The following is a 26,711-nucleotide window of genomic DNA, read 5'->3' as shown; positions in this document are numbered from 1 at the left end:
ATAAGAGCAATAACATTTTTAAGAATAAAAAGATGGACTGGAAATCCCTATTTTTACATGGCCTTCACCTCTCAAAGTCCATCTTTCTCTTTGGGTCCAACATATACACTGAGAGAAAGACACTTAGAATAAAATATTTTGCATCTAGGATTTGCCCCCTGAACAAGTTTCTTGTCTTTAACATAACTTGGAACACAACTTACAGTTTTCTTATGGTTTAGGATTGGTATTCTCCAATTTAGTGCTCACACTGAAATCAAGCACCTCTTGTTCGCTCTGCCTTTCACCCCTCCCTCTCCTCCTTTCCCCTGCCCAGGGCTAGAGAGGAGAATTGAAGGCACAAAAGGTAAAGATCACAAGTTGAGATAAGAGCAATGTAGTAGAAACAGCTAGCAGATAAGAAAACAGACAATAACAGCAACAATACTGAAGACAGGAGGTACAAGAAAGAGGTGAACAATTCACAAAGAAACAGCAATAGCTGACCTCTCCCTCTGCCAAACTACACGGACCAGGAAGGGACTCCTTCTCCCTGGAAGAGACTCTCTTCCCCCTGCCCCTGGCAATGACGTGAGGTAGTATAAGATAATTTCTGGGTCCTAGCCATGCCCCCATCTGGGTATTACAAAAATTAACCATGTCCTGGCTAGAACCAGGACAAGTTTATACTCAAATACCTTATCAGAGACAATTAAAAAAAAGCTCCAAAGTTTTGAACACAAGGAGAGTGCATAAGAAGTCTTTGCTTTGAAATCTCATGCAGGACTAAAATCAAGCGATGACATAATTACAGGTAACTACTTACCCTGGGGTTAAAGGCCAGCATCTGAGGATCATTAGGATCAACTACAGAAGGATATGGCTCAAAAATGACAACTTTCCTAGGTGACTCTAATGCAGACCGACACATGGATACCAAGAGATCAACCACCTAGGGATAAAGGAGGACATTTATTCAACATGTGTACTTTTATATCGTATCTTCCAGCCTGCTTTTTTACACATTATAGTCATACCATATTTCATTGTTACCTATATTGTCCAAACTGTGTTATGCACAGAACATAGTTTAGGACTCAAATTTTTCCATTAACCTCAACAGGGTTTGGGGTCAGCCCTGGTATATTATTCCACGTGCATAAGTAGGACCAGTACAAATGTATTATAATGTCAAATACATTGCTTTCATTTCTGTTTTTTCTTGTGCACACAAATTCCTGTATTAAATTCATTCTCTATGGAAATGAAGTTGTGCTTGGTCTGTGTTTCTCTGCATAGTACAATGCCAGTGAAGATGTTGCTCAAGAACAAAGAACAATCTGTGAAATTTGTACCACTTCCTGCTGTTCTCCTGAAGACTGTGCTCATAGAAACACTTGTAAACATTGCTTCTGGTAAGGCCAGAACAGTGCAATGATTTAACAGTCATAGTTCACACTGGGGTATCCTCTTCCTTCCATCCTGTTGTACAAAATTACAACACAGCTTTGAATATCCAAGATACACAAGATTACCCTGCAGGATCATGCATGTAAATGTGCACACAGACACGCAGTCACATGTGTACACATACCTACATATACAGCTTAGCAACAGATTCCGATGTAATTGTTTCAAAATATATAATTCAGAGGTTAAAAACAGAATACAGCAATAACAAACATGAGTGAATGCAGCTTTCTGGCACCTGTGAAATATAAAATCAGTTGATAATGAAATCCAAAGTTGCTGCATTAAAAAGTAGCTGCAAATCAGCTCATTTACTCATTTTTTCTGTGCCTTCTGAAAACATTTGTGTATGAAAACAGACTTTTCCAGGAAATAAAGGAAAAGCTGAGACAAGCTTTTAGGCTTAGTAGGCATCCCTGTTCCTCCCATAACTCCATGCACATCAGATCTCAACTCAAGCTGTTTTAGAAGTTTTTATTTATCTGCCATTGTATCTGATCATTTGGAGGGGAAAAAATGATGGTCCTTTAGAGAAGCAAAATGAAAATAAGAAAAATGATGAAAGGGAAAAGGGACTATGCTGTGGTGAGTCATACAGTTGCCATTCTCTTTCTCTGCTCCTTCAGCATGAATGAACAATTTTCTCCATCAGTTTAAATTTATTATGTTAGTTCCAGTTACTAAATATCTCACATATATTTAAAAATGAAATTACTGAAGTAATGATCCCCTCCTCAATGCTGCTCTGGTTACTTTCCATTTTATAATACCTGTAAGTGTGATGAATGTTTCAAAACAAGGCATATGCATTAGCATTAGCAAAGGAGACGAGAAGTCCGCATATGCAATCAGGTCAGGCAACAGGCCTGACACTGTAAATGTATTACTGCAAAATTGAGCATGAATTCCTACACCCTACAAAAGCACTTTGTAGCCTGCAGTCGCAAAACACTACTAAAGCAGAGTTGTTTGAGTCCCCAGATCCCTTAATACAGTGCTCAAAATTGTCTTGCATTCTGATTTGTATGATGGGATTTTGTCTTCAAATTTGCACAGTTCTACTTAGAACACCATCCCTAAGCACTGTCTTTTAAACTGTTACCTCTTAGATTGTTTCGGATTCTGCTTTTTTTTATGTCTGATTTCCCTGAGGTCATTGCTTTGAGACAACGCAAGGCAAAGCACCTTAAATTGGGAGGTAAATCTAACAGAAACCTTATAATACAACATTGCATATATATTCAGTGGTAATAGGAAGTGCTATGTTCTACTAAATGTCCTTAAAACTGGGTGCAAACTCCTCTTCCTTAGCTGAAGGTACTGAGAAAATAAGTAAGGATTAAAATATTTTCAAGGAGGACAAGATGACACTTGCTGATGACAATACACCTGCAGATTTTTAAGGATGCCTTCCCTAGACCACAACAGCTCTCTCAATTCCCATGTTCAAGAGATCAGGAAATGAAGACAAGAGGCCAGCACAGATGTCCAGACCTGCTGGTCAGACTACCAGGCAAGAAGGAAAAGCATAGGCAGTGAAAGTGGGCACAGATATTCTACGAAGAATATAGGGACACTGCCTGCTTGCATCAGGATGGGGTGAGGGAGGCCAAGGTGAATCTGGAACTGAACTTGACATGGAATGCAAATAATAGTAATGAGGGCTTCTATAGGCATGGAAGCCAGAACAGGAATGTCAAAGAAAGTGGATTCACCTCTGAACATGACTGGCAAACTTGTAACAGTGGATGAGAAGGCTGAGGAACTTGACAGCTTTTTGCCAGTCTTCAGTGTCAGTCTCCCCTTCCCACACTGCTTGAGTGGATGAAGCTCAAGTCAGGGAGTGGGGAAGAAAAGTGCTTCCCACTGTCAGAGAACATTAGATTTGAGAACCCCTGAGGAATCTGAAATTATAGAAGTCCATGGGACCTGATGATATGCATCCCAGAGTCCTGAGGCAACTGGCAGGTGGACTTGCCAAGCCACTCTCCATGATACTGCCAAAGGCATGACAGTCAGGTGAAGTACCAAATAACTGGGAAAAGGGACACATTGTATCAATTTTTAAAAAGAGGGAAAAGGAGGATCCTTCAAACTATCAATGTAGAAGCGTCACCTCTGTGTGAGGGAAGATCATGGAACAGATCCCCCTACAAGATGCTAAGACACATGCAGGACAGGGAGGTGATTCAAGACAGCCAGTATGCCTTCACCAACGACAAGTCCTGCCTGACAAAACCAGTTGCCTTCTATGATGGAATGACTACATCAGTGGTCAAGGGAAGGGCTACAGTTGTAATTTATCTGGACTTCTGTAAAGTCCTTGACAAGGTGTCCCACAATATCCTTCTCCCTGAATTGGAGAGAGATGGATTTGATGGATGGACTGTTCTGTGCATAAAGAATTGGTTGTATGGTTGCGTCTAGATGGTAGGGATCAATATCCCAGTGTCCTGATGGACCCTCAGGGGCCCGTATTGGGACCAGTGTTAACATCTTCATCAATTATATAGACAATGAGACTGAGTGCACCCTCAACAAGTTTTCAGATTACACAAGCTGAGTGGTGCAGCTGACATGCGTGAAGGACAGGTTGCCATCCAGAGGGACTTGGACAAGCTGGAGAAGTGGGCCTGTGGGAATCCTGTGAGGTTCAACAAAGCAAAGTGTAAGGTGCTGCACCTGGGTCATGGTAACCCCTGGAATCAACACTGGTTGGGCAAGGAAGGGATTGAGAGCAGCCTTGCCAAGAAGAACCTGGGTGTGCTGGTGGATGAGAGGCTGGACACGACCCAGCCATGTGAACTCACAGCCCAGAAATCCCAGAATGACCAGCAGGTCGAGGGAGGTGATTCTGCCCCTCTGCCCTCATGAGACCAGTCCTGAGTACTGCATCCAGCTCCAGGGGCCCAGCATAAGAAAGACATAGGCCTGCTACGTCTTTCATAGTAAGTCCAGAGGAGGGCCACAAAAAAGATCAGAGGGCTGTAATACCTTTCTGATGAAGGAAGGCTGAGAGAGCTGGGAAGAAGAGCCTGGAGAAGAGAAGGCTCTGAGGAGAACCTTACTGCAGCCTTTCAGTACTTAAAGCAGGCTGATAAGAAAGGTAGGGAAAACCTTTTTAGCAGGATCTGTAGTGATAGGACCAGGGTTAAAGGTTTTGAACAAAGAGAGGGAGATTTAGACTAGGTACAAAGAATTTTTTTACAGTTAGCGTGGTGAAACACCGGCACACGTTGCCCAGAAAGATGGTAGATGGTCCATCCCTGGAACCATTCAAGGTCAGGTCGGATCGTGGCTCTCAGCAACCTGATCTAGCTGAAGATGACCCAGTTCATGGTAGGGGGTTGGACTACATGACCTTCATAGGTTCCTTCCAACTCAAACTGTTCTGTGATTCTCTGCTTCCAAATGTACATGTAATATACCATGTATGTCCCTGAATTAAAAAAAAAACAACTCTAGCACCCAGAAACTTATAGTTGAGATCTTTACAGGACATCAGGCTGAGAAAGATGTGAGGTTTCATCAGCAGATCTCTCTCTGTTTTTCACAAGCTTAAATAGTTAGCCCAGTGTCTGGTACCCAGATGTAAATATAGCCATGTAATGGTCTACAGACATCAGAGGAAGAACTGGTGTTCAGATTACACAGTCATATTCTTGAGTGATGAAGGTCGTGTACACTATTGCAAGTTTCTTCCTCTGAGGATATGCCCATAAGTGGTATTCAGGCACCTAGCTGAACAGTTTATTTTCAGTGGCTAAACCCATTAGTACTAGTCACAATTAAATAAACGGAACACTTATTCTTCAAAAAAAACTCATGCTGCTTACTATGTAAAAGCACAGTGACTGGTAAATCGGAGAGGAGTGCCTTTTTCCTTAAGATGTGTAAATTTTTAGCTTAAGATCTTAAGAGGATTTTAAATATAAGATCTTTTAACTTAATGTATTTTAAGTGTTAAATGGTGATTTGGAAACATAGTTTCAATACTTTAAGAAAATGATACCATTATAACTATATCAATAACTTTCTGCAGTCAGGAAGCAAGCTTATGTTAAATTCCTGATCTTTGAGAAAAGAGAAAAAAAATCTATGTAGAAACATCAGTAAGGACTTTTCCACTGTTATTTGATGATCAAAACAACAGATGCTCAGTGGATAGCTGCATCCTAACACAATGAACAGGAAGTAGCTTATTAATTGCATGAGAGTAGTAATTGCTCATTAGGTGAAAATAAATGGGGATTATCTCCAAATGACAATAGCTGCCTTTATTAACAACCCAGGTGACCTAACTGAATACAACATAACAAGAAAACAGGGTTAATCTAATTACACAGAAGCAAAACAATGGAAGCACCTCATTAGTACTATTTGAAAATGCCATGCATAAAACAGTGTATTTACAGCTATAAGAGTGGACAAATAAATAATACTTACCCAAGAGTACTCATATGGGGAATACTAGTCAAAATAAATGCTAAAAGAGATTGAGAAGACTCAATATACTACAGAAAATCAGACATGTATTAAGCATTAGATAGTTCTACCTGAGCCCCAGTTGCAATTGCATCAGCAGCTTCATTCATCACTCCTAATGTTTGGAAAGCAAATACACAGAGCTCCCGTTCACAAACAGTGGGCTACACAGAGAAAGTAAGATAATTATATTTTTGTTTTAGTTTTACATTTTTAATTTTATCATGTCAGTACCTACAACAAAAACCATAACACATTTAATGGTAATTCTTTCCTTCATATTTTAACTGCAACATTAATTTTAAATAATTAATACATATCAATTATTGAGGGAAGTACATTAGAGAAGCATTTTAATAACCTCAAGAGCAAGAGTGAAGAACTTTAAAACTCATAAGTACTCACAGAGGCTAAACTTCAAAGAAATCCAAACACAATTACAAAACCAAAATTACAGGCATAGTAGTCAAATGTCCCTAACATTATCTTATCTGAAAACTTCCTAGCTAATTAAAATTAATGGAGAACAAATCCAGAAACTAAGAGGAGCAGGTTTATTCTTCATAGCTTGTTATCTGCTGTTGAGAACACACATAAGAGTTTGATCTGGAAGAAAAACTATTTTTAATTTTTGACAGTTTAACAAATTATTGGTAAAGTAAGAAAATGCACTATATTTTTTTCAGCAAAAACACTGAATTTGGGAAGGCCACATGACATTTTAATAAATAAAGATGATTCCACTCTTTTTAAGGTATTTAAAAAATAATAAAAACTCCTTGCTGTTGAACCAGTTCTTACCTACTAAAAATAATTCACAATGTCATCACAAACAAAAACAATTTATCTAAACCACATATGGAGTGAGAATTGAACATTTGAGAATTGAACATTCTGCCTTTGTAAAGAAAACAAAGCAGAAACCAAAAGGAATACAGTTTTAAGTAGGGAGAATAGGCATGACTTTTTGGGCTTCCTAGTTTCTACAACCTTTAAAGCAACTCCATCTTATTTAATGAAATATAATTAGCAGATCAACTTTTTAAAGGCTCAAGTAATGAATCACATAGTGAATTATTATAAGCATCCAAAATGAGCAAACAGTTGAAAAAATACAAGAAAGAAGCACGAATTAAAACCTTCCTTAAAATAACCCAATGAACACAATGTTTTACAACAATGTTGAAAACAATCAAAAATACTTCTTGGATACTATGAATACATATTGTCAAATCCAAACCCACTGAAACTTACAATTATCTTTGGTAGGCAATAGTAAACATTTGTTTACTAGCGATCACAACAATCACTAAAGCATTTGTAGTGACACTTTGAAGTTCAAACCAACGCCTCTAGAAATCACTTGCAGATATGAAAAAATTAATCAAGTATACAAAAATATAGCTGTTTTCTGTTTCAGACAACAGCTTGGTCAGCAACAGGCATACTGCTGTACTTGTGGTCACTTGTTTTGTAGCTCTGAAAATATATGTTCGCTTGGTTTCAAAGATTCAAGACTTTATCTCAATAGACATCTGAAATCTTCTGCATTGCCATAGTTTCACATTGGTTGCTTTACAAGAGCCATCATCCTTCAAGCCTAATAGTGTCACCCATTTGATTTACTTTATCTGCCATGTTACATTGCATTAGGCAGTAGACAAAGCCTAACATGATCTAATTCACTGTGCCATGGCACACTAGACAAGAGATTTACTATTGTCAATACTCTCAGGTTTTCCACATTTAGAAGACAGTTAAATCATCTGCTTAGTTGGGGAAACATGTTGACACTACCACCTTGACTATCATTATCAACAGTATACACCAATTTCCTTTATTCTAGAGCAAGGACTAGCTCTGGAACAGCAGAGCAATCTAAGTTCAGCCATGCTTGCCATGAAGAAAAGTTTTAAGAAAATACTTATTTTTGGTATTTTGGTTACAGTCTCAGCAAAGTACATTATCCTGAGACTTAATGATGGCAAAGGGAACACATGATTTGTCATTGTTGCTCTTTTTCTTTTAAGGCACTTGTGTTATGATCCTAGAAATGTCAGAGGATCTGGAAGAGGAAAGTTGGGAAACTGGTCATTGTACTTATGCATTGAAAGGCTTCTCTTTTTTTGTCTCAGATAGACACTAGAGAACTCCAGATACGAAGATAAGCGAGACAGCAAAATCTCACCTCTGAAGTGGAACAGACACTGTTAGCACCTATGCAATTGTTTTGATTTTATGTATTTGATGAACCTTTCTGTCCACTGAATATTTTGTCACTGCAGTATAATGGGAGAATAATACCAACCCTGTAGCACAGAACCCTGTCTTCATATATCCACCATATATCCTGTCTTTTAACCCAAACTCCAGCCATTTTGAGAGTACTTCTGAATACTGTTTCTGAAATTTGTTTCTATTTAGCAAAATCAGATGTTTTTAACTTAAATTTCCTTTAAGTGTTAGTAGCATATTCCAAGAGATTTTGGTATAGCCATTTCAGTGTCCTCTTCTCCAGTTATTAGGCGGGTTCAACCATTTAAATGTTTTAAATCCCTCCAAAATTAAAATAGTAGCTTGCAATTGAGAAGCAAACCTTTGGGGGGGGTTTGTTTGCCACACACTGTGACTTGGCTATTCAGCATTACATTTCCTTTTTTTTTTTTTTTTCTGCAATAGTGCATGCTAGAACCAATGAAAATACATGAAAACTAAGCTAATAAATCAATTCTAGAAGATAAAGAAAATCACAAGCTTCATGGAGAAACTGAGAATCAACGCTGCTCTTACTCTGATGCTAACATTTTGCATATTGCTAGTGTGTTTCCCTCTATAGAAACTCACTAGCAATATGCAAAACTTGTCCACTTTTCTCTTGTCACAAGGATGTGAGCCTTTGGGACAGGATTGATCTGACTTCAGATCATAGATGTCCCCATAAATACGAATGTCCCTACACACAGTAAACAAATAAGAACAACACTCACACATTTATAAAAGCTACATCTTCCCAACATCATCTTTGGATACTTTTACTTTGGTTTATATACATGTACTATACTAATCAAGCTGAACTGTCTAGGGATTTTTGTGTACATACATGAAATATGGACTTTTTCTTACTGATGTAGATCCGTATCCGCAAATGGACAGAATAACTTTTTATTAGATTACTAGTTCCCATTGTTTTCAAAGGGAAAATACACAGGAAAATAAGGCTTATACACTTAAATATATATTTCCCAACAGGAATTTCGTCTTAGGTGCAGGTACAGATTACAACCATCACCTTGAAGACACACAGAGCTGACTAGCTGGGAGACTTTGTTCTTCATTACCTGAACAGGGTAACTCTAACACCTTTCAGCAACAGCAGCCGCAAGGGGTCTCATATACACTTTATTTTTTCACTTGAAAAAAGAAAATTAACATAAAGTCATTGGCTTTCACAACATTTAAGTGGAAATCATTAGCACTGAAACACTATTAAGAAGGATCCAGTAGTGAAAAGTCAGAAAAAAAAAAAGGTGGGCAGTTAACCTGAGACTGCAGATGCTTGGAAGCGGAAGGTAATGACAGAAACAGAAAGCATTTTCTAAACATTTGAGGTTTTCAGACTTTTCCTTAAGCAACCCCCATTCTTTGCATGATGAGTAGCTACCACCCAACTGCTGCTGTGATGAAAAAGGGCTCAGAGTTCTGTGTTACAGTGCAAGTGCCGCTTCTTCCTGCAGTGACTGAGAGTGGCAGACACGCAAACAATCTAGTATGACATACTCTGGTTCATGGGCTCATACACCATTTAAAATATTTTCCAGGCATTATTTCAATTCCAAAAAGGTGAAACTTTCATAGCGTGTATTGCTCTGTCTTGTTACTTTCTACTGTGGGCTGAAGCTTTTCTGTATCCTAAGGGATATCACACAGACACTAATGAGGCTGCAACATGACTGACACACCTAGAAACTACTGATATAATAGGAGATGCTTCAGGGAAGGCTGAAGCCTGACTTACAGCAAATGTAATAAATGGTAAAGGTGAAACCACTAGCAAGCATCTCACTTCTACTGAAAGCAACAGACATGGAGATAAAATGTAGCTTCAAATCTCAGTTCTGTTTCCTACTTTCAACCATAGGAACTCTCAGTTTTACTGCAAAGTAAACTCTGAATAGCCTCACAATATTCACGTGTTATGTGGAACATGCTGCTCAAAGATATGGGAAATACCACAGCTGTAAGCAGATACAACATGAAAAAAGATGAGAGCAGACTGTGGCTGAATAAGAAAAGTCACTTGTTCTGTTTGGCTTTGTTTTGGCTGATTCATTTTCTGCTGGTTTTACTTCCCGTATATATACATAGATGGTGAACAAACACGCATTCTAAAATTTCTCTCTGGGCAAGGTGCACTTTGTTAAGTTGTGGCTACAGGAAAAGCAGTACTACAGTAATTTCAACTCTGTCATCAAAAAATAAAGTAATTGAAATTCATTCTATTAAAGTACAGGTTGTAACTGGAGAGGCTTTTTTCATAAAAAGAGGTAAAACCAGCCTACACTGTGGACTAAGGATCAGAGGGACCACGGAGTTATTCCACAAGAATCTTGGAATTCCACAACATCTTGGCTAAACTCCAGTCTGACTAAACATATTTGTACCCCTAGTCTTTTCTCCACAGTTCAGTAATGTTTATTCTGTTCCAAAATATTCCCAGCCTTAAGAGTCCTGGTGTTTCTGAAACATCAGTGCTTCTTTGTTTTTATTGATGCCTAAGAATTTCATATTCAAATGACAGAGAAATCCAAGACCTCTTCAAGTTAACAGGAACTCAACTTACTTCAAAGTATAAATGCATACTTCAAATAAACTAGCTTTAATATTTCATATTGCTGAGTTTTTTACTAATTCCTGCTTTGTTCCAAAGAGGCCTCAGTCTGAGGTTTCAACACAAGATGGCACTCTAAAGAGACTTCTTGACTGAAAAATGATAACACAGAGGCTTTTGAATCACCTTATTGAATGTATTCTGAGATGTTTTTTATCCTGTATAATTGTTTCACAGGCCTGTAAAATCTGTTCAATCATGTTGTTTTACCAAAGGCTTCAGTATTGCTAAATACTAATTCCTGAGGAATTCGGGAAGACATAGACATCCAGATAGGCATTAGCTGTACACACGTAAAAGGCGAGTAAGATCAAAGAATTGCAGAAAGATTGAGGTTGGCAGGAATCTCTGGAGGGCACCCGGTCCAACATCCCTGCTCAAACAGGGTCACCTAGAGCCAGCTGCCCTGGACACACAGCTTTTGAAATTCTCCATTGATATGGACTCCACAACCTCTCTGGGTAACTTTTTCCCATGCTCTGTCACCTTCAGAAAAGGTGAAAAAGGTAGAAAAGTGTTTCCTGTTTTTCAGGAACTTCCTCTGTTTCAGTTTGTGCCCTCTGCCTCTTGACTTGTCACTGGACACCACTGAAAAGAGGCTGACTGCATCCTTTTTGCACCCTTCCTTCAGATATTTACAGACATTCTTTTTTACCAGGCTGAACATTCCCAGATCTCTCAGCCTTTCCTCATATGCGAGGTGCTCTAGTCCCTTTAATCATCTTAGTGACCCTTCAGTGGACTTTCTCCAGCAGCTCCATCTCTTTCTCGTGCTGAGGAGCCCAGACATGGACACAGTGTGGCCTCACCAGGGCTGTGTAGAGAGGCAAGACCACCTCTCTCCACATGTGGGCAATTTTGTTGTTTCGTGTAGTTCAAAATACCATTAACCTTCCATACTGCAAGTGCACACTGCTCTCTTATGTTCAAGTTGGTGCCTTTTCTGCCCAAGCCAAGCTGTTTTCCAGCTGGGTGGCCCCCAGCATACACTCGTGCCTGAGTTTGTTCCTCCCTAGATGCTGGACTTGGCACTTCTCCTTGTGGAACTGAAAGGTAAGGAACTGGCATTTCTCCAATCTGTCGAGGTCCCTTTGACTGGCACCCATCAGTCTGGAGTATCATACACTTCCCTCATTTTTGTCAAGTTTTCATCATCTGCAAACTCTCTTGCAGCATAATCTAGGTGATTAATGAAAATACTAAACAGGATTGGACCCAGTATTGATCCCCGGGACACACCACTAGATACTGATCTCCAGCTCAACTTTAAGCCACTCTGGGCCCAGACATTCAGTGAGCTTTCAGTCTACTTCACTATCTCCTCATTCAGCCCATGCACAAACACCTTGTCCACAAGGATCATATGACAAGATACTGCCAAAGGCCTTACTGAAGTCCAGTTTGCCAATATCCACCGCTCTCCCCTCATCTACCAGACCCCTCACTTCATCACAGAAGTTTACTAAGTCAGTCAAGTACGACTTCCCATTGGTGAAGCTATGCTGACTACTCCTGATGATTTTCATGTTCTTAATGTGCCTGGAAATGGTTTTGAGGCTTAGCTGCTTCACTGTCTTTCCATGCACTGAAGTGAGAGTGACCAGCCTGTAGCTCTCTGGGTCCTTCCCTTCTTGCTCTTCTTAAGGAGGGGACTGACATTTTCTTTCCTCCAGTCTTCAAATATGATAATGCATTTTTATTACACTTCTTTTAATCAGATCCTTAAATATAATGACCACTACTGTTAATGACTCATGATCTCATTACACTGAATATTTGTAATAAAAGTACATGCTGAATTCCTAAAACAAGAGATTCTCTACTATTACAGCAGTAAAACTGTTGCATTACCAAAATGCAACTTAGTCCTTCCCTATTATTATTATAGTAATAATAAAAGAAAGAATTTCATATGGCATTAAAAAAAGTTAATAGCCTTCTAATATAGAACCAAATAATGCTTAAGTTTCTTTATTACATTCTTATATCTGCTTTGGAAAATACCTATTTTAGTTAGGTGAACCAAATCAGATGATTGAAAAGTATCTTTGGAGGTCAGTTAGTACTTCTATTCTCTCATACAGGACTAGCTTTATCTAAACTTTATACAAAGTTTTAGATAAAGTTAAAATTAATTTTTCCTAAAGCTTTATCAACCACTGTAACAGGTTGTCCAGAGAGGCTGTGCAGATATCCATTCTTGGAAATTTTCAGTATGTTTACCATGTCTGCCTTCTCCGTCTCTCCTCAGCATAAAGTGTGACCTTGTACGTCCCACTTTTTTTCAAAATGGAGCAAAGAGCTACTTCAGAAAATGACAGAGCTCCTGAGAGCTGTGTAGCACACAGGTCGCCTTGCAGGAGGATGCAGCGTGATTCTATACATCACAGAATATGCTGAGTTGGAGGGGACACACAAGGATCACCAAGTCCTGCATACGAGTTAAGGGAGATGTTTGGATGTTTAGGCTTCAGTCCCAACCCTTGCTAATGATTTCAAAGCCGTTTCTTAATCCTTCTATGAAGAGCAAAATATGTAGGATTCCAATTATTTTTAAGAATGACATCAAATAGTATGGTCCATGTTATGTAACAGGTTAAATAATACTTTTTATTCTTAGAATCAACGTATTCACTGAATTTTCCCTGTGTTTTGCAGAATGACTGCAAATCATATCATGCAGTGACTTCAGGGAATTTGCCATTTTTGGTGGCATTCTATGTAAGTGTAGAGTAACCGAACATCCAATTTAGCTTTTATACCTTCTGGTACACTGCAAATAATCATTAGATCTGACTGTGCTCTTGAAGTAAATACGGAAGACACATGCTATGATGAGAACTTTCATTCCTCCTCATCTTATATGGCAAAGGTGTGAAAACTTATAGGAAAACATTGGTTGCTTTACTGTTGGGTTTTTTTTTAAAGGGAATGAAGCAATGGACCAAGGGCCTTCATAAAGAAGAGTCTTACAACTTCACGATGCTTTATGGTACTTTCCAAGACTACTTCTTCCATTCCAAAGAACCTTCGTGCTTCCCCTTCACTGTAATAGAGGTGCAGTTCCTTGTGAGGCCATTAGGTCTGGGGATATTCTAAAGTCACCCCATCTACCTAGTATGTTTTATACACACAGACACACACATACACACACTCTCACACTTATGGAGTACACGCAGGACCTGTACCTTTAATTCTAAACTTCTGTATTTCAGGGAGCTTTTGGAACTCAAAAGAAAATTCTGAAAGATCTATACTTTGCTCTGGAAAGAAATCCCCAAGAGAAATCTACGACTTTTGTACTTACACCTCTTCAATAAATCAGTAAAGCAGCCCCTTTATTTATCCTCAGTAAGGGACTAAGACAGCCTAACAGCATCTCAAGACTTCTGTGTATAACAGGATCCCTGAATCAGCAGGGAATATTTGTATGATTAGATTAGTATTGCGGACTCTGGAGTAAGACAGATGTCCACTGTAAAAACATTAAGTCAAACAAATGCAATTGTGTTACGTGACTGCTCTGCAACAGACACCTTCCATACAATGACATTCTGATATAGGGATCTGGTGTCTAAATTAAGCTATACAAAATGACACATCTTGTTGCCATCAAGTGGTTCTTATTTTATGGGAAAGAAGGTGTCAAGATTTTAAGAAACTAACTTAAATTGAAATAGATAGTAAAAACAGAACACTCTACCAGAAAAATTTATTTAGGAAAATGAAACAATACTGAGAAGAAAGCTTGCTGAAAGAGATTGATCTAAAAATACTTGAAAACTAAGATAAAAAGATAGCCTGCAGAGCAAATCTTCAGAAAGGAAAAACTTTATCTCTCAGTTTCGCATTTATCTCCAGTTGTCCTGAGGATGAAACATCTGAATTGAGTATGTCAGTAATAACCAGCACAAAAAACTATGTATGGCATGAGAGTTTATACGTATGTATGGTACTATAAAGTATTAAAAGACTGTAATTACTGTGTCGTGGCAATTCTTGAATTTTTAAACTGCATTTCAAGACAATTAATTGAACAGAAAAGGCAGCACACTGACATACTAGAGGATTAGACAATCAAATTGCTCAGTTGCTTCTTTATAACTGCATAAACCTCCATAAAATACCACAAAATTTATCCTAAATACACATTAAAATATCTTTTCATGCAATAACTTTGCTATGCTTTTATAAATTCATATGCCTTCTTTGCTGTTGAAAAAAAAGGTCCAAAGGGTAGAAGAAAGACTCATCACAAAGGCTACACACACCCAGACATGACCCTGTGTGCATCTGTGCGGAGGAACTAAACTTTAAAGTTCAGAAACTGGTGAACCACCCAGAAATATTTAGTCTGTGGCACCTCTGGTAACACAACCTGCTACGGAGCCTAGGGAAGTAATGCCTTTGAGACAGTCATCTGCAGAAAAGGAGATCTAGACATTCTTGCTAAGAACACCATAGCAAGGTATTGATCATTATGAAACCTGGTGAAGTTACAGTGCTATCAAAGGAAGGGCTCTTCACAAAGGCCAGGGATTCTCAATAAGGCTGAACTGCATGTAGCTTTGCCTTAAATGAAAGCCTGCTGCATTCTCATAACAAAAGTATTTCTGAGATCTGCTCTTGCAGCAGTATTACACGTAAAATGCTCCTTTCTCTTTATGTACACTCTTTCCCTCTCTCTCTATGTACGTGTGTATATATATATCTGTATGTATGCAAGTATGTATGTGTGCCTAGCTGAGGCATGCAAATAAATGCCACAACTGACCCCTTCAGGTTGCCCCTGCCAGAACTCTCAGTAGAGTGAGGCATAAATCACCTTAACATACTCTGGCAAACTCATGCTCCATTCAGAGCATGATCCTTTCTCACCTTCTATAGAACTGCAGACTCATTAATGGCTCTATATTGCTTACTGAATCATTCAAGTATACACAGGGCATGATAGATTTCTTCCTGGCATCTCATTTTTCCTGGGTTATGTAATGACACCCTTTCATTTTTGAAAGGCTTGCCAGGTTATGCTCCTTGCAAAGGCACTGATGAATATATGTTCTGGGACAAGCACGTTGTTTGCAGTTCCTTTTGTTTTGAAATGCTGACAAACTCTTCAGCAGATGGCTATTAAATGACATCTCTTTAAACTGAAGTCACAGAAAAGTAATTCTGAGAGATTGTAATCTTTACAGTAGGAGAGTAAGAAGAATTAAGTTTCTTTATTTAGAGAAGATGACTTTCTATTTTGTTATCTTTTAATAGTTCATCAATGTGAACAGAAGTAAATCCTGCAGCTTGCTTTGACCTATGGACAACAGATAAACCCCAATAATTTAAATAATTATGTTATTCAAACTTTACTCACTATTCAAACTTTACTCACTTTATCATATCCATACCACGTAATATCCACAGCACTGCATTCCAAGATGAACCTGGAACTGGAATAAGGAACTGAGCCCTTTTTTACAAGCTTCTAACCAGTGTTTGGTTGCTAATAACTCTGTCAGAAAACCTTGTTTTTAAAAGATAGATATGAGCTTGAAGAAGCAAAAACAATACCTAATTGGATATCCAAAACTATAGGGGTTTAACAATGACTTAAAGGAGTGTTAACTGCATATGTACATGCTTTTTCAAACTCTATTAGCAACTTACTTGTATACCCTGCCTGCAGTCAGGATACTTGACCCTGGGGCCATTCAGTGTCAGGGAATGACACTGAGATGACTTCTGCTGCCAGGTGGAGCAATAACTCTCCCCAGTTTAGTTCTATGTAATTATCATAGATGACATCTACTTCAGCTTATGTGTAGTTACTTGCTACACTGTGGACAAATTATCAGGTATCCCACCATTCACACTGTAGTTAGACAGTTTTCCGTGGCTTTAATCTTTCAAGGTTATTCATTCCACAGGATGCAGGCCAGGTGAAACAAGAGGATTCTGAATTGCCAGACTAGTCCTAGAGCTAAGAATTTTATTCTAATGTACTCTTTAACAAAGCTGCACTGATACAGTAGCTCCTGGCAGACTTTGTCTCTCATGGTCCATCTTACTCTTTTTCACTGTACGCATTCACCAAAAGCATGAGAAGGTAAGATGTTCATCAAGGAAAATTCTGTTCCCAGTCACACAGGAATGAAAGGAAGAGCTGTCTAACTGGTCAGACTTTGGGCATACTGGATTGGGTCACTGCTAGATCAGACACTTCACAGAGCATCTTCTTTTTATCACATTTGAGGATGGCACATTCTAGCAGCCTGTGAGTAACACAGGGTCAAAAGAAGAGTGGCGGCATTAACACCAGTGTACATAAATACAGTGGTCTTGGCTTGATAAAAGTTCAAGAATGAGGTGCTCTAAGCTTTTGGGAGAATGCCAGAGGACCGTGAAAGCACTCTAATACACTTCTCAATCTTATCTGGTTGCAGCTACTGCAGCACAATAGTGTTCAGTGAAATACAGCCTCCCTTTACATTTCTGTGATATTATACAAATCTGATTTCCATCTCCCTTGCTTGTAAGACTTTTTTTTTTTTCAAATTTACAGCAAAATCTAATTAATATGTTTTACCTTTTTGCACCTTAAAAGGATATTAGAATGACACACATCTGAGATATATCAATTTTTCAACAGGTTCATATGGTTCTCTGCTATTTAAGGCACTATAAAATGCATTGTTTTCCAGTACACCACTTACCCTCAGCATAGGGCCATTCTGGAACACATGGGGTTCATCACAAACTACACAGTATTCATTCAGTACTGGTATCCGCTGCTCAGCAAATTCGATAGTCTGAGAACAATGAAAATGATAGTAACAATATCTGCTTAAAAATAATTAACAGTTAACTCATGTTCCTCAGCGTTTCATAAAATGGGTAAGATATGATATCCTACCTGCACAAGAAAGCCACGGTGTCGCTCGGGAACGCATTTTGCACCATAATTTTGCTGCAAGGAAAAAGTTGAGGCAAATTCAGTGTTGGTAGACTAATTACAGGGAAGTGGTAAAGCACTTGTATTTTTTGCAGGCAGATACACTAATTAAGCAGTATTTGCATCCAAAAAGATCTTTCACTTGCACAAACCAGCCATTACAAATAATCAATCCTCTTGCTGTTTACTGAGTGTGTGGTAGGTTTTTAGTATCTCTTTTTAGTTCTTAAATTGGATGAAGTTTTGTATCTCACCATCCCAAAAACCTGAATCTCAAATGGAAACACCAGTGCCTTCACTCGAGCCTAATAAACTGGTATTTGGTAACTTTCATTATATTTTAACTGCTATCCAAACATGGGCTATTCATTTAGGTTTGAAAGACTAGTGTAACTCTCAGAAAGGCTGAAAACCTTTTTCTTTCATATTTACTAAGATCTCCGTTCTGTAAGCACCACAGAAACAGATCTCTCTATGTTCTGATACCACTCAAATTCTTTTTTTTCAACACATAGCAACATAAATTAGAAGGAACTTCTGTTACAAGAGTCAGTAAGGTACAAAATTCTAGGCTGACATCTATTGGAATCAAATCTTGTTTTGAACAAGTCAGATCAGCTCCATTTACAGTGTTTTGGGGGTTTTGCTTATAGGCTTATGTCCTTTCATTTCTCTAACTGCTTAATTGCTTAACTGCTTTTCCATTTTTCTCCTGGAAAACAATCCTACTTGTATTCACGTATGAGACCCTAATATTTCATCTGAGAACTGAAGAGAACTTAGGGTCCTGATTCATTACTTTCACATTCCACTGAATTCAAATTATAGTTAGGGATGCACCCATACATGTGGTGCCTGCATATAAAATGTGAAATAGACTCTCAATGTCCTTCCACTAACATCAGTCAAACTGCATCTGATCATGTATGTGATGATCTTCCCTCAAAGTAAATGATTTCCAGCAATAAATTACGGGTAGTTTTTATAGGCTGTCAAGCAGGGCTTGCCTTTCTTCCCTATCAGCTGATAACATCACTAATGATAACATCAGTAATGAACTTAGTCAGCTTTTCATTTTTTTATAAAAACCAACAGGACTTTTCCTATTAACATCAGGAGAGAAAAGTCTTGCTATTTTTAGACATCCTCTGCTGATTCAGAAAAAAGTGCATCTCTAAACTGCAACAAGTAAAAAGTCTGACAGCTCGTCTTAATTTTGCTGTGCCTGTCACAAAAACCAACCACAAAGCATGTATATAAATGATCGTATGATAGCGTACCACTGCTTTTAGATCTGACTGAGTATAGCTTACAGCTTACTAAACTAAATTACCATGAGAAATAGCACACTCAATGTAATTTCATTAATCAGAATGCATTATTTTGAATATATGTATGGCATCCAAAGAAAGAATCCACTTCCAAGGCAAAGGGAGTGGAGAGGACTATTTTCTAAATGCCTCTCCCAAGATCTAATACAGAAAACAGACTGGTGCCTTGAAAGAGTGCAAACAAACCCATTCCTCCTTCTAAAGTATAAAAGCCATCTTTTAAGAGGCATAGGCAGAAGAATTAATTTTCAGAGCTACTCTTTGTTTTCCCAATCAGTTATGTCTCTGGGGAAAGTAAGAGGCCAGTGTGGGCCTAACTTCTTCCCCTGGCTTCTGACTTCTGCCAATGCATTTGAAAGTTTAACCTCTCACAAATCACAAACGTGCAAGAGGTGAGCTGAGCTGTGACTGTGTTCCTTCCAGTATGGTAATGAAGGTAGAAGAAAAGACCAGAAGTAGAAGTGATTTGGGACTCAAAAGAGCTAATCAACAGTTGCTTACCCTACAAAGCAAAAAGGGAAATGAGAAAAGCCCTTGCAACTAACCTAATTTTGCAGCAGAGAAGTGTACACTCTCCCTTTTTCCTGCGGGACGCAGGAAGGAGTTGGATGACTGAATTTTTCCCATGGCCAGCAGCTGTACATTGAGCTGCATTCAACATAACATATAACATCTCTGTCCTGACCTCAGCAAATTCTGATTTTATAACTTAAACATATGTGCATGCACAGCTGTTTGAATCCTCCTTAAAAAGCTGACTTCATTGCTCTTGCCTTCCAATATATCCAGTATAGCCACTATCATAGCTCCTAACATCTTTGCATAAAAAGCGTAACATTTGGAAAATAATCAGAGGAAAATGAGCAGAATAAAAAAACAGTATTACGCACAGCAGCTTGTGAAGGTGATGATGAAGATGGTGTTAAGATACCAATAAGCCCTGAGGTAAGAGAGAGCCTCCTGCTCTCCGCCATGGTGGACTCCTTGAAAGGCTCCATTTTGGATGATTTAGGGGCACTGGAGTAAGTCTTGGTGAGTAACTTGTGATTCTTCAATCCATCCAATTCTTCCATTCTAAGATTACTGGAGTAGGACCTACTTAAAAGTTTGTGGGGCTTCAAGGCGCTGTTGTGCTCACATCGAGGATCCCCAGAGCACGACCTACTTAACAGCTTATGAGGCTTTAAAGTGATGCACTCTTCCTGCTTAACAGCTGCAGAGCAGGAACGATTCAGCAGTTTGTGCGATTTAATACCCATTGTCTGTTCAGCCCGAGGGTCACTCGACAACGAGCGGCCAAAGGTTCTGTGAGATTTTGTGGTACACACATCCTCCGCCTTCACTGTGCTAGAGCAAGTCCTTCTCAATAGCTTGTGAGTTTTGGAGATGCCATCCTGTTCTGACTTCAGTTTTGATTTATTTTTACCACAGCCAGGAGGAGGATAACTTGGCGACCTTAAAATAAAGAAGATGGCAAAGTTGGAGATTGATCAAAATTCTGTGCAAATCAAGCAACACCACACAGATGTAACCACTTTCAAGTGTCACCTATCTTGTTTTTCACTAGTGATAAACACGACCCAAACTTTTAAAAAATGAACAATTGTATGTAAGACATTTTCCAATACCGAAATAGACATCTTACTCCTATTTACACACAAGCTCATGAATTTAAAAAGACAACTTAAGTAGAAGTCAGAGATATGACCTTACAGCTGTTTGTAAAGTTTTCTACGTCTCTAAATAAACCAATTATTCAGGAAATCATCTTTGAAATGAAAACCATATATTGCACATGAGATCATAACACATTTTCCTTGGAAAAAAAAAATCTATCTTTTCTATGTAATCATCACGGCATGATCTCACTAAAGTTACTGTCTTCTGGACACAGCATAACAAATTCTAAATTCAGATCCAATGGAAGATACAATGAACAGTGAAACTTGCAGACAGTAAATCAAATTTAATTCAGCTGAAAAGGACATGATTTTTAAAAGCCTCATAATAACATGGGCACTTTGTGGAAGACAATTTGATGCGACTCTTTCTGCTTTTAGGTAAATTCCAGCTCTGTAACACTGGAAATGAGAATGTGAGGTACCTAAATTATAAGTGCAGAAAATAAATAACAAACAATTTTTCTGAAACAACATTCACATGTACTGTCACATTTCTGTGAGGTTCACATTTGTTTGTCCTTGCAAAGCAAGAACATGTAACAGGTATGCTGAATCATTTTCCTATGTTTTATAAGCAACCCCAACCTTTGGAGTATTTTTTCAGTTTGCATCAAGTAGAGAAGTGAAAACCCAAGGGGAGAGGCTGGCAGGTTTCCCCACCCTGTTAGCAAGTGGTGACAGTGGAAGATGCATGTGGAGGCTGCTGACTCACTGCAGCAGCAGAATCACTACCACCCTCCTGCAGAAGGGAGTTTGGAATGGCACCGTAGGGACAGAGAGGGTCCCTGCATTTGGCCTGAGCCATCTTTGGACAGGCACTGCATCAGCAGCAAAATCCAGAGGAAAAAGAATGGGTTGGTTTTGTATGCCATTACCGAACACAACCAAACCCCAGGCAATGGTGTATGGCATGGTAGGGAATGGATAAGCTTTCTACTTAAAACACCACCTTTCCTCCTTCATCTTTGAACAACCAACCTTCCATCATCTTTGATACTGCTCTCATTTTCAATGTGAACAATTGCTGTATTCTATCTCTTTCTTGTAGATTGAATTTAAAATTGCAAAATTGTTGAAAAATACAGAATATTCAAAGAAGCATTCAATTCAAATTCATTCACTGAATCAAAGGGGTGATTTGTCAACCTTCCATCAGCAGGAACACACACTAGAGTAAAGAGTCACAATCCTGAAAGAGGTGAAATTAGAGCCTGATTTTATATAAACTTAAGAGTATGAGTAACTGGCAGAAAGCATAGTGAATTGAAATTAATTATTCACAAACTACTTCTTGTGCTTTTAATTCCTTTGTTCTTTGAAATTCTTTGAAACAGTAAACATTAATGTAATTCAATAGAGGAGAGGGAAGAGTGCTCAGCATCTTTAAAAATCAGTCTTTCATTAAAAACCATCCTAGTTTAAAAAAATTAAAAATGCACACTCCTGTAGAAATAAGAGCTAGAAAACCAAAGTTTTTAAAAATACACATAATATATGCTATACATATATATTACTTGTATATATATAACTTATATTTTTATTCTTGCTATTCAAGTAACAGTCAAATACTACCACGCTAATAAAGATATAAACACAAGTTAAAATTATTCCCAGTTCTAGATGAAACCTGGTTGTTTCAGAGAGCAGGGTACTGAAATGCTCTGCCTTCAAATATTCTTAGAAGCTGCAGCAGTACCCAGTTCACTCTTGATGTCATGCAACACAAGGACTGGAAACCCATGAGGTAAGATATAAATAGAGCACTTCTCTGTGGAGAAAAGTCAAGATTTCACCTTGTGAAGTCTGCTGTAGCTTTTGAACAGTTTATGGTTGTAACAACTCATTTTTCTTGTTGTTACCTGCGCAATGTAGAAAAGATGTGCAGAGGGGATTTCACCTTTTTGTCAGACACCTTCTTATTGTGCGTACAATTAGATTTCTCCTTACTGTTCTTCCACTGTTGTGTAACAAATGTCTGCATGATCCTGGAAATTAAGAAAGAAAAAAAAAAAAACATTTTCTTATCCTAGCCAAATCATTTTAATACTATGGTCTCAGCGCTCACCAAGTAGGTGACATAATGCAGTGTTCTCAATCTACAGGCAAAGTTTTCTGTCATGTATGTGGAAGGATGACTAGGTGCCTCAGTTTCCTCAAAAATGCCTTTTTTCCTCACAGAACTATTTAAAATGGAAGTCCTAATGAAAATACAGTGTGACTACAACCACTGCAACTGCAAGACTTATGCAGACTATACTTCTCACAGAGATCCAGAGACTAACTAATTCAAGGGCATCACATCCAGCTATGGGGATCTGTCTCTCATGTGACTACAGGGATAGGCTATTGCATCTGCACAGCTAAGTAGGAGCTTGTTCTCTGAATCTAATCTAGCAGTGGGGGGTCTTTGAGTGATAAAGTCAAAGCTGAATTTAGTATGGACTTTACCAAAAAAGATGACTATTCCATTGCCACAGCCAAGAGGGACCATTGGGTTCATGGGTATTCTGACTCCTGCTCAATTGTGCATTAGGCAGCTATGGTCTTGAAAATGTCTTACATGAACCTTTAGTAATTACCTGGTGCACAAATCAGAGACAGTATAAATACTGAAATGTTCTAAGAGATTGTTCATATGAGGGGAGTGTTTCCTTTTTTTTTCCTTCAAAGTCATGTACTGTAGAGATTTTAATAACTTGCTTCACTTGTAAGATTATAAAAATGTTGCAGTGAATTTCTTTAAATACCAACAGCAGGTTTTTTTGCCTTAAGGGTTTCTTAATGTTGTCATGGTCAGATATTAAAGCCTATATACTTATCGTTTTATTACAAGTACACAAGCACATGTGAAAAGATGACTCAGCAAAACTGTATAAAAATTAATTGTACCATGACCAGTGAGTGCTATTCCTCTGTCTTGTACTCAAAATATGAATGGCCTAATTACTGCGCTATATCCTAGAGGCCACTATGAAAGCATGGCCCCCTTAGGGTATGCATGAAGCTCAAAAAGATGCCTGCTTCAGAAGCTTCACCATCTAAGTTGAAACATGAAACTGACTCCCAGTTGCACTCTTCAGAGCTTTGGTAGCTTACTCCCTAAAAGGCAGCAAAGGGACAGAAAACCCTGGCAAGTAGCACAGATAAGGTTCTCCTCAACAGCTGTCAAAACACCTTGATCCAACAACCAACCTGACAGCATATGAATTTTATGCTACTTGACATGGTCCAAAAACTAGAAAGAATATAATATCCACCCAAAACCAGGGATTTACACTTTTCAAGACTTACTTTTTCAGCTGATGCCCCAGCCCAAATCTTTCCTTAGTAGAGATCTGAAATACATCCACAGTTGGCACTAGGGAAAAAAAAATACTGTTGTTACATAAACTCACAACAGTAATGAAGAACTCATGATGACCATGTAAGTGGCACTTAGGGACTCTGTTCTACCTGGACCTTGACTATAGACAATGAAATTGAAGCAAATCAAAAGTGGATATGTCATCTAAACATATTAAAAAATTAATGGTACTTTCTGGAATATCGACCTATACAATTTACAATTTTACAAATGGAATTCTCCAAAATGTATCTCTTCCCACTAACTTGATTTACAAAAATGTGTGTGTGTGTGTGTGTGTGTGTATATATATATATATATAACTGCAAGCAGCAAGCAGCATCAGATTAAATGTATCTGGACTGGCAATTCATCTCACCTAAACTCTGAAACATTTTAATGTTTTTGCATGTTTTTTTAATGTTGTCTACACACAGTAGAGTTTCTATGGCTACAATGAAAGCCCAGTCTGGAACTGAATTATTTAGTATCTGGGATTTCTTTCAGAGGGTGTTTTAATCCACAATCCAAAACCATAATCTAAGTGCTTGGTATGTGAATTCCAGTGGCCACGGACCATCTTGACATTTCCTCGAGGCCCATCCAAGCATTGGTGTATCCACATTCATCTGTCCAAAATTGAAAATGTACAGGGTGAAGGATGGAAATTAGCTAGTGGCATTACTAAAATCCATTAACAACATTGAAAGAAGTGGCAGATGTAATTCAATACTTGTTGAGAGAGCCTCAGGTCCTCAAGGCAGAACAACACCCAATGCATATTACAAGCACGAGTAGACTTTATAATTTGTGTAAGGTGGTAATGACTGCAGTAGAATAAAAAAGGAATGAAAACAAAAAAACTGAGGTCTGTCCAAATTTTATTAGAAACAGTAAATCAGTATTTTGATGTTATTCTGACCACTCACAAAACCAGATTTTATTCAGAATGTCAAAGTTTATACTTTATTTTGCTTTAATAAATCAAATTTTAAAATCAAGTACAATATATCTAAACTAGCCATGCAATTTCATGTAGTTCAAAGCACTGTATTTGCCCCTTCTCTAATATTATTATTCAAATAACATAAAACATAAACTCATCTTTTAAATACAAACTGATTTTTTCAAAATTATTTCATTAGCAGTAGCAATATCTCTCGATTGTCAAATTTCAGACACACTGTGCTGGGATTAGGAATACTTTCAAAAAGAATCACCATACCTACACCAGCAATCTTAAAATTTGACATCTAGACCAATATTTTTGTCTAGGCTCTATAGTCAGAGGAGAGATCCCAATAGCTCCAACAGCTGATTCATCCTCCCTAAAAGAGGTTTCTAAGGCACATGGGAGAAAATGCCCACACAGACAATACTGAGACAAGCTATTAACTAGATGAATGACTATCTAAAATCAGGATATTACTCAGCATCAAGATAGTACTAATATCCCCTGCTGTTCTTTGGAGTGTGCTGTAATTCTGTTTATCAGTCAACAGAATGTACTATAGGAGAAAAAACCACAGCATAAAATTCCGGCCCAGTAGTCTCAAAAAACCCCGTGTTTAAGGCAGAAGAGGAATTCACAGAATTAACACAAAAGATGGTGGATCTCACTGTGCTCTACTAGTAAGTAAAGAGACAGGGCTGCAACAGTAGCTGAGTTCATAAAACCAGTGTCAGCAAAGCACTTGCCTCTGGCCCTGACCTTACCTTTCTCTGTACTCAGGCACTTCCACAATCACTCAGTTGCAGCACTGAGAACTAAGCTTTCCATCTTAACCTTGTCAACAGTGCAGAAGATATTTTGTTGTTACTTCTCATTTCACTAGATCATTTCTTACTGCACACTGCTCTTCACGCTTCACCTTCTCTTATTTGCTGCGCTTTTTTATTTTTTAAATTACATTTTGATAGAAACGTTCTGAATACTAACACTGCTTCCTGCTATGACAAATACATATTTTAAGTTCTCAATACTTACAAAAATCATTGAAGTAATAACTACAGACAAAAAAAACAAAGTCAAGGGGACAAAAAAAGATATAATGAAATGCTTATTTGAATGAACAGAATATAGCTTATAGTTAGACGCATCAGGCAACATATCCTATAAAAATAGCTCATTGAGACAGATTTTGCTAAACATGACTGGAAATATCTATTAATTTTCCAGAGGCAGAATTCTCCCACAGATAAAAGCCTGAACTGACAGATTGTACTGTAAGTCTCCAAATCTGGGCAAGTTATCATCCAAATTTAGTCTGACTTCTCGCTGTAAAAATGTATCTGAAGTAGACTCTTGCATATGAATGTTTCCCTATCTTCAAAATCAGTTGATTCTTCATGAGCTTGACCATTTGTCTCTCATGAGGAAACTTTATTCACTTAACTCATTCAAATCTGAAGATTTTCAGAGTTCACATGCTCCTATAGAAATGAGAAGTTGCAAGGATAATTATTGTGGCTGATTCTCCAAAGGTGCATGAAAAAGGGCACGTTAATGTGCTGCAAAGGTCGGTGTACATCTTCATTATCACTCTGATCTCACCTGTGCAGATCATACTTGATTTCCAAAATCAGG

General features: G+C 38.2%; 1 protein-coding gene across 1 annotated transcript in view; it reads right to left on the bottom strand.

Annotated features, from left to right (window-relative positions):
- PARP8 (poly(ADP-ribose) polymerase family member 8) overlaps positions 1-26,711 on the bottom strand; it is a 110,083-nt gene that overhangs the window by 12,078 nt on the left and 71,294 nt on the right. Inside the window, exons 10-16 of the mRNA XM_050328904.1 lie at positions 24,073-24,139; positions 22,641-22,766; positions 19,990-20,554; positions 17,730-17,783; positions 17,530-17,625; positions 6,006-6,098; positions 806-931 (exon numbers count right to left, since the gene is read on the bottom strand). Coding sequence (XP_050184861.1) covers positions 806-931; positions 6,006-6,098; positions 17,530-17,625; positions 17,730-17,783; positions 19,990-20,554; positions 22,641-22,766; positions 24,073-24,139 — 1,127 coding nt within the window. The remainder of the gene's footprint in view (positions 1-805; positions 932-6,005; positions 6,099-17,529; positions 17,626-17,729; positions 17,784-19,989; positions 20,555-22,640; positions 22,767-24,072; positions 24,140-26,711) is intronic.

The sequence above is a fragment of the Myiozetetes cayanensis genome, unplaced genomic scaffold (genome assembly GCF_022539395.1).
Source record: "Myiozetetes cayanensis isolate MyiCay16 unplaced genomic scaffold, myiCay2020 scf4, whole genome shotgun sequence".
Lineage (NCBI taxonomy): Eukaryota > Metazoa > Chordata > Aves > Passeriformes > Tyrannidae > Myiozetetes > Myiozetetes cayanensis.
This window is presented reverse-complemented; position numbering and strand designations above follow the sequence as displayed.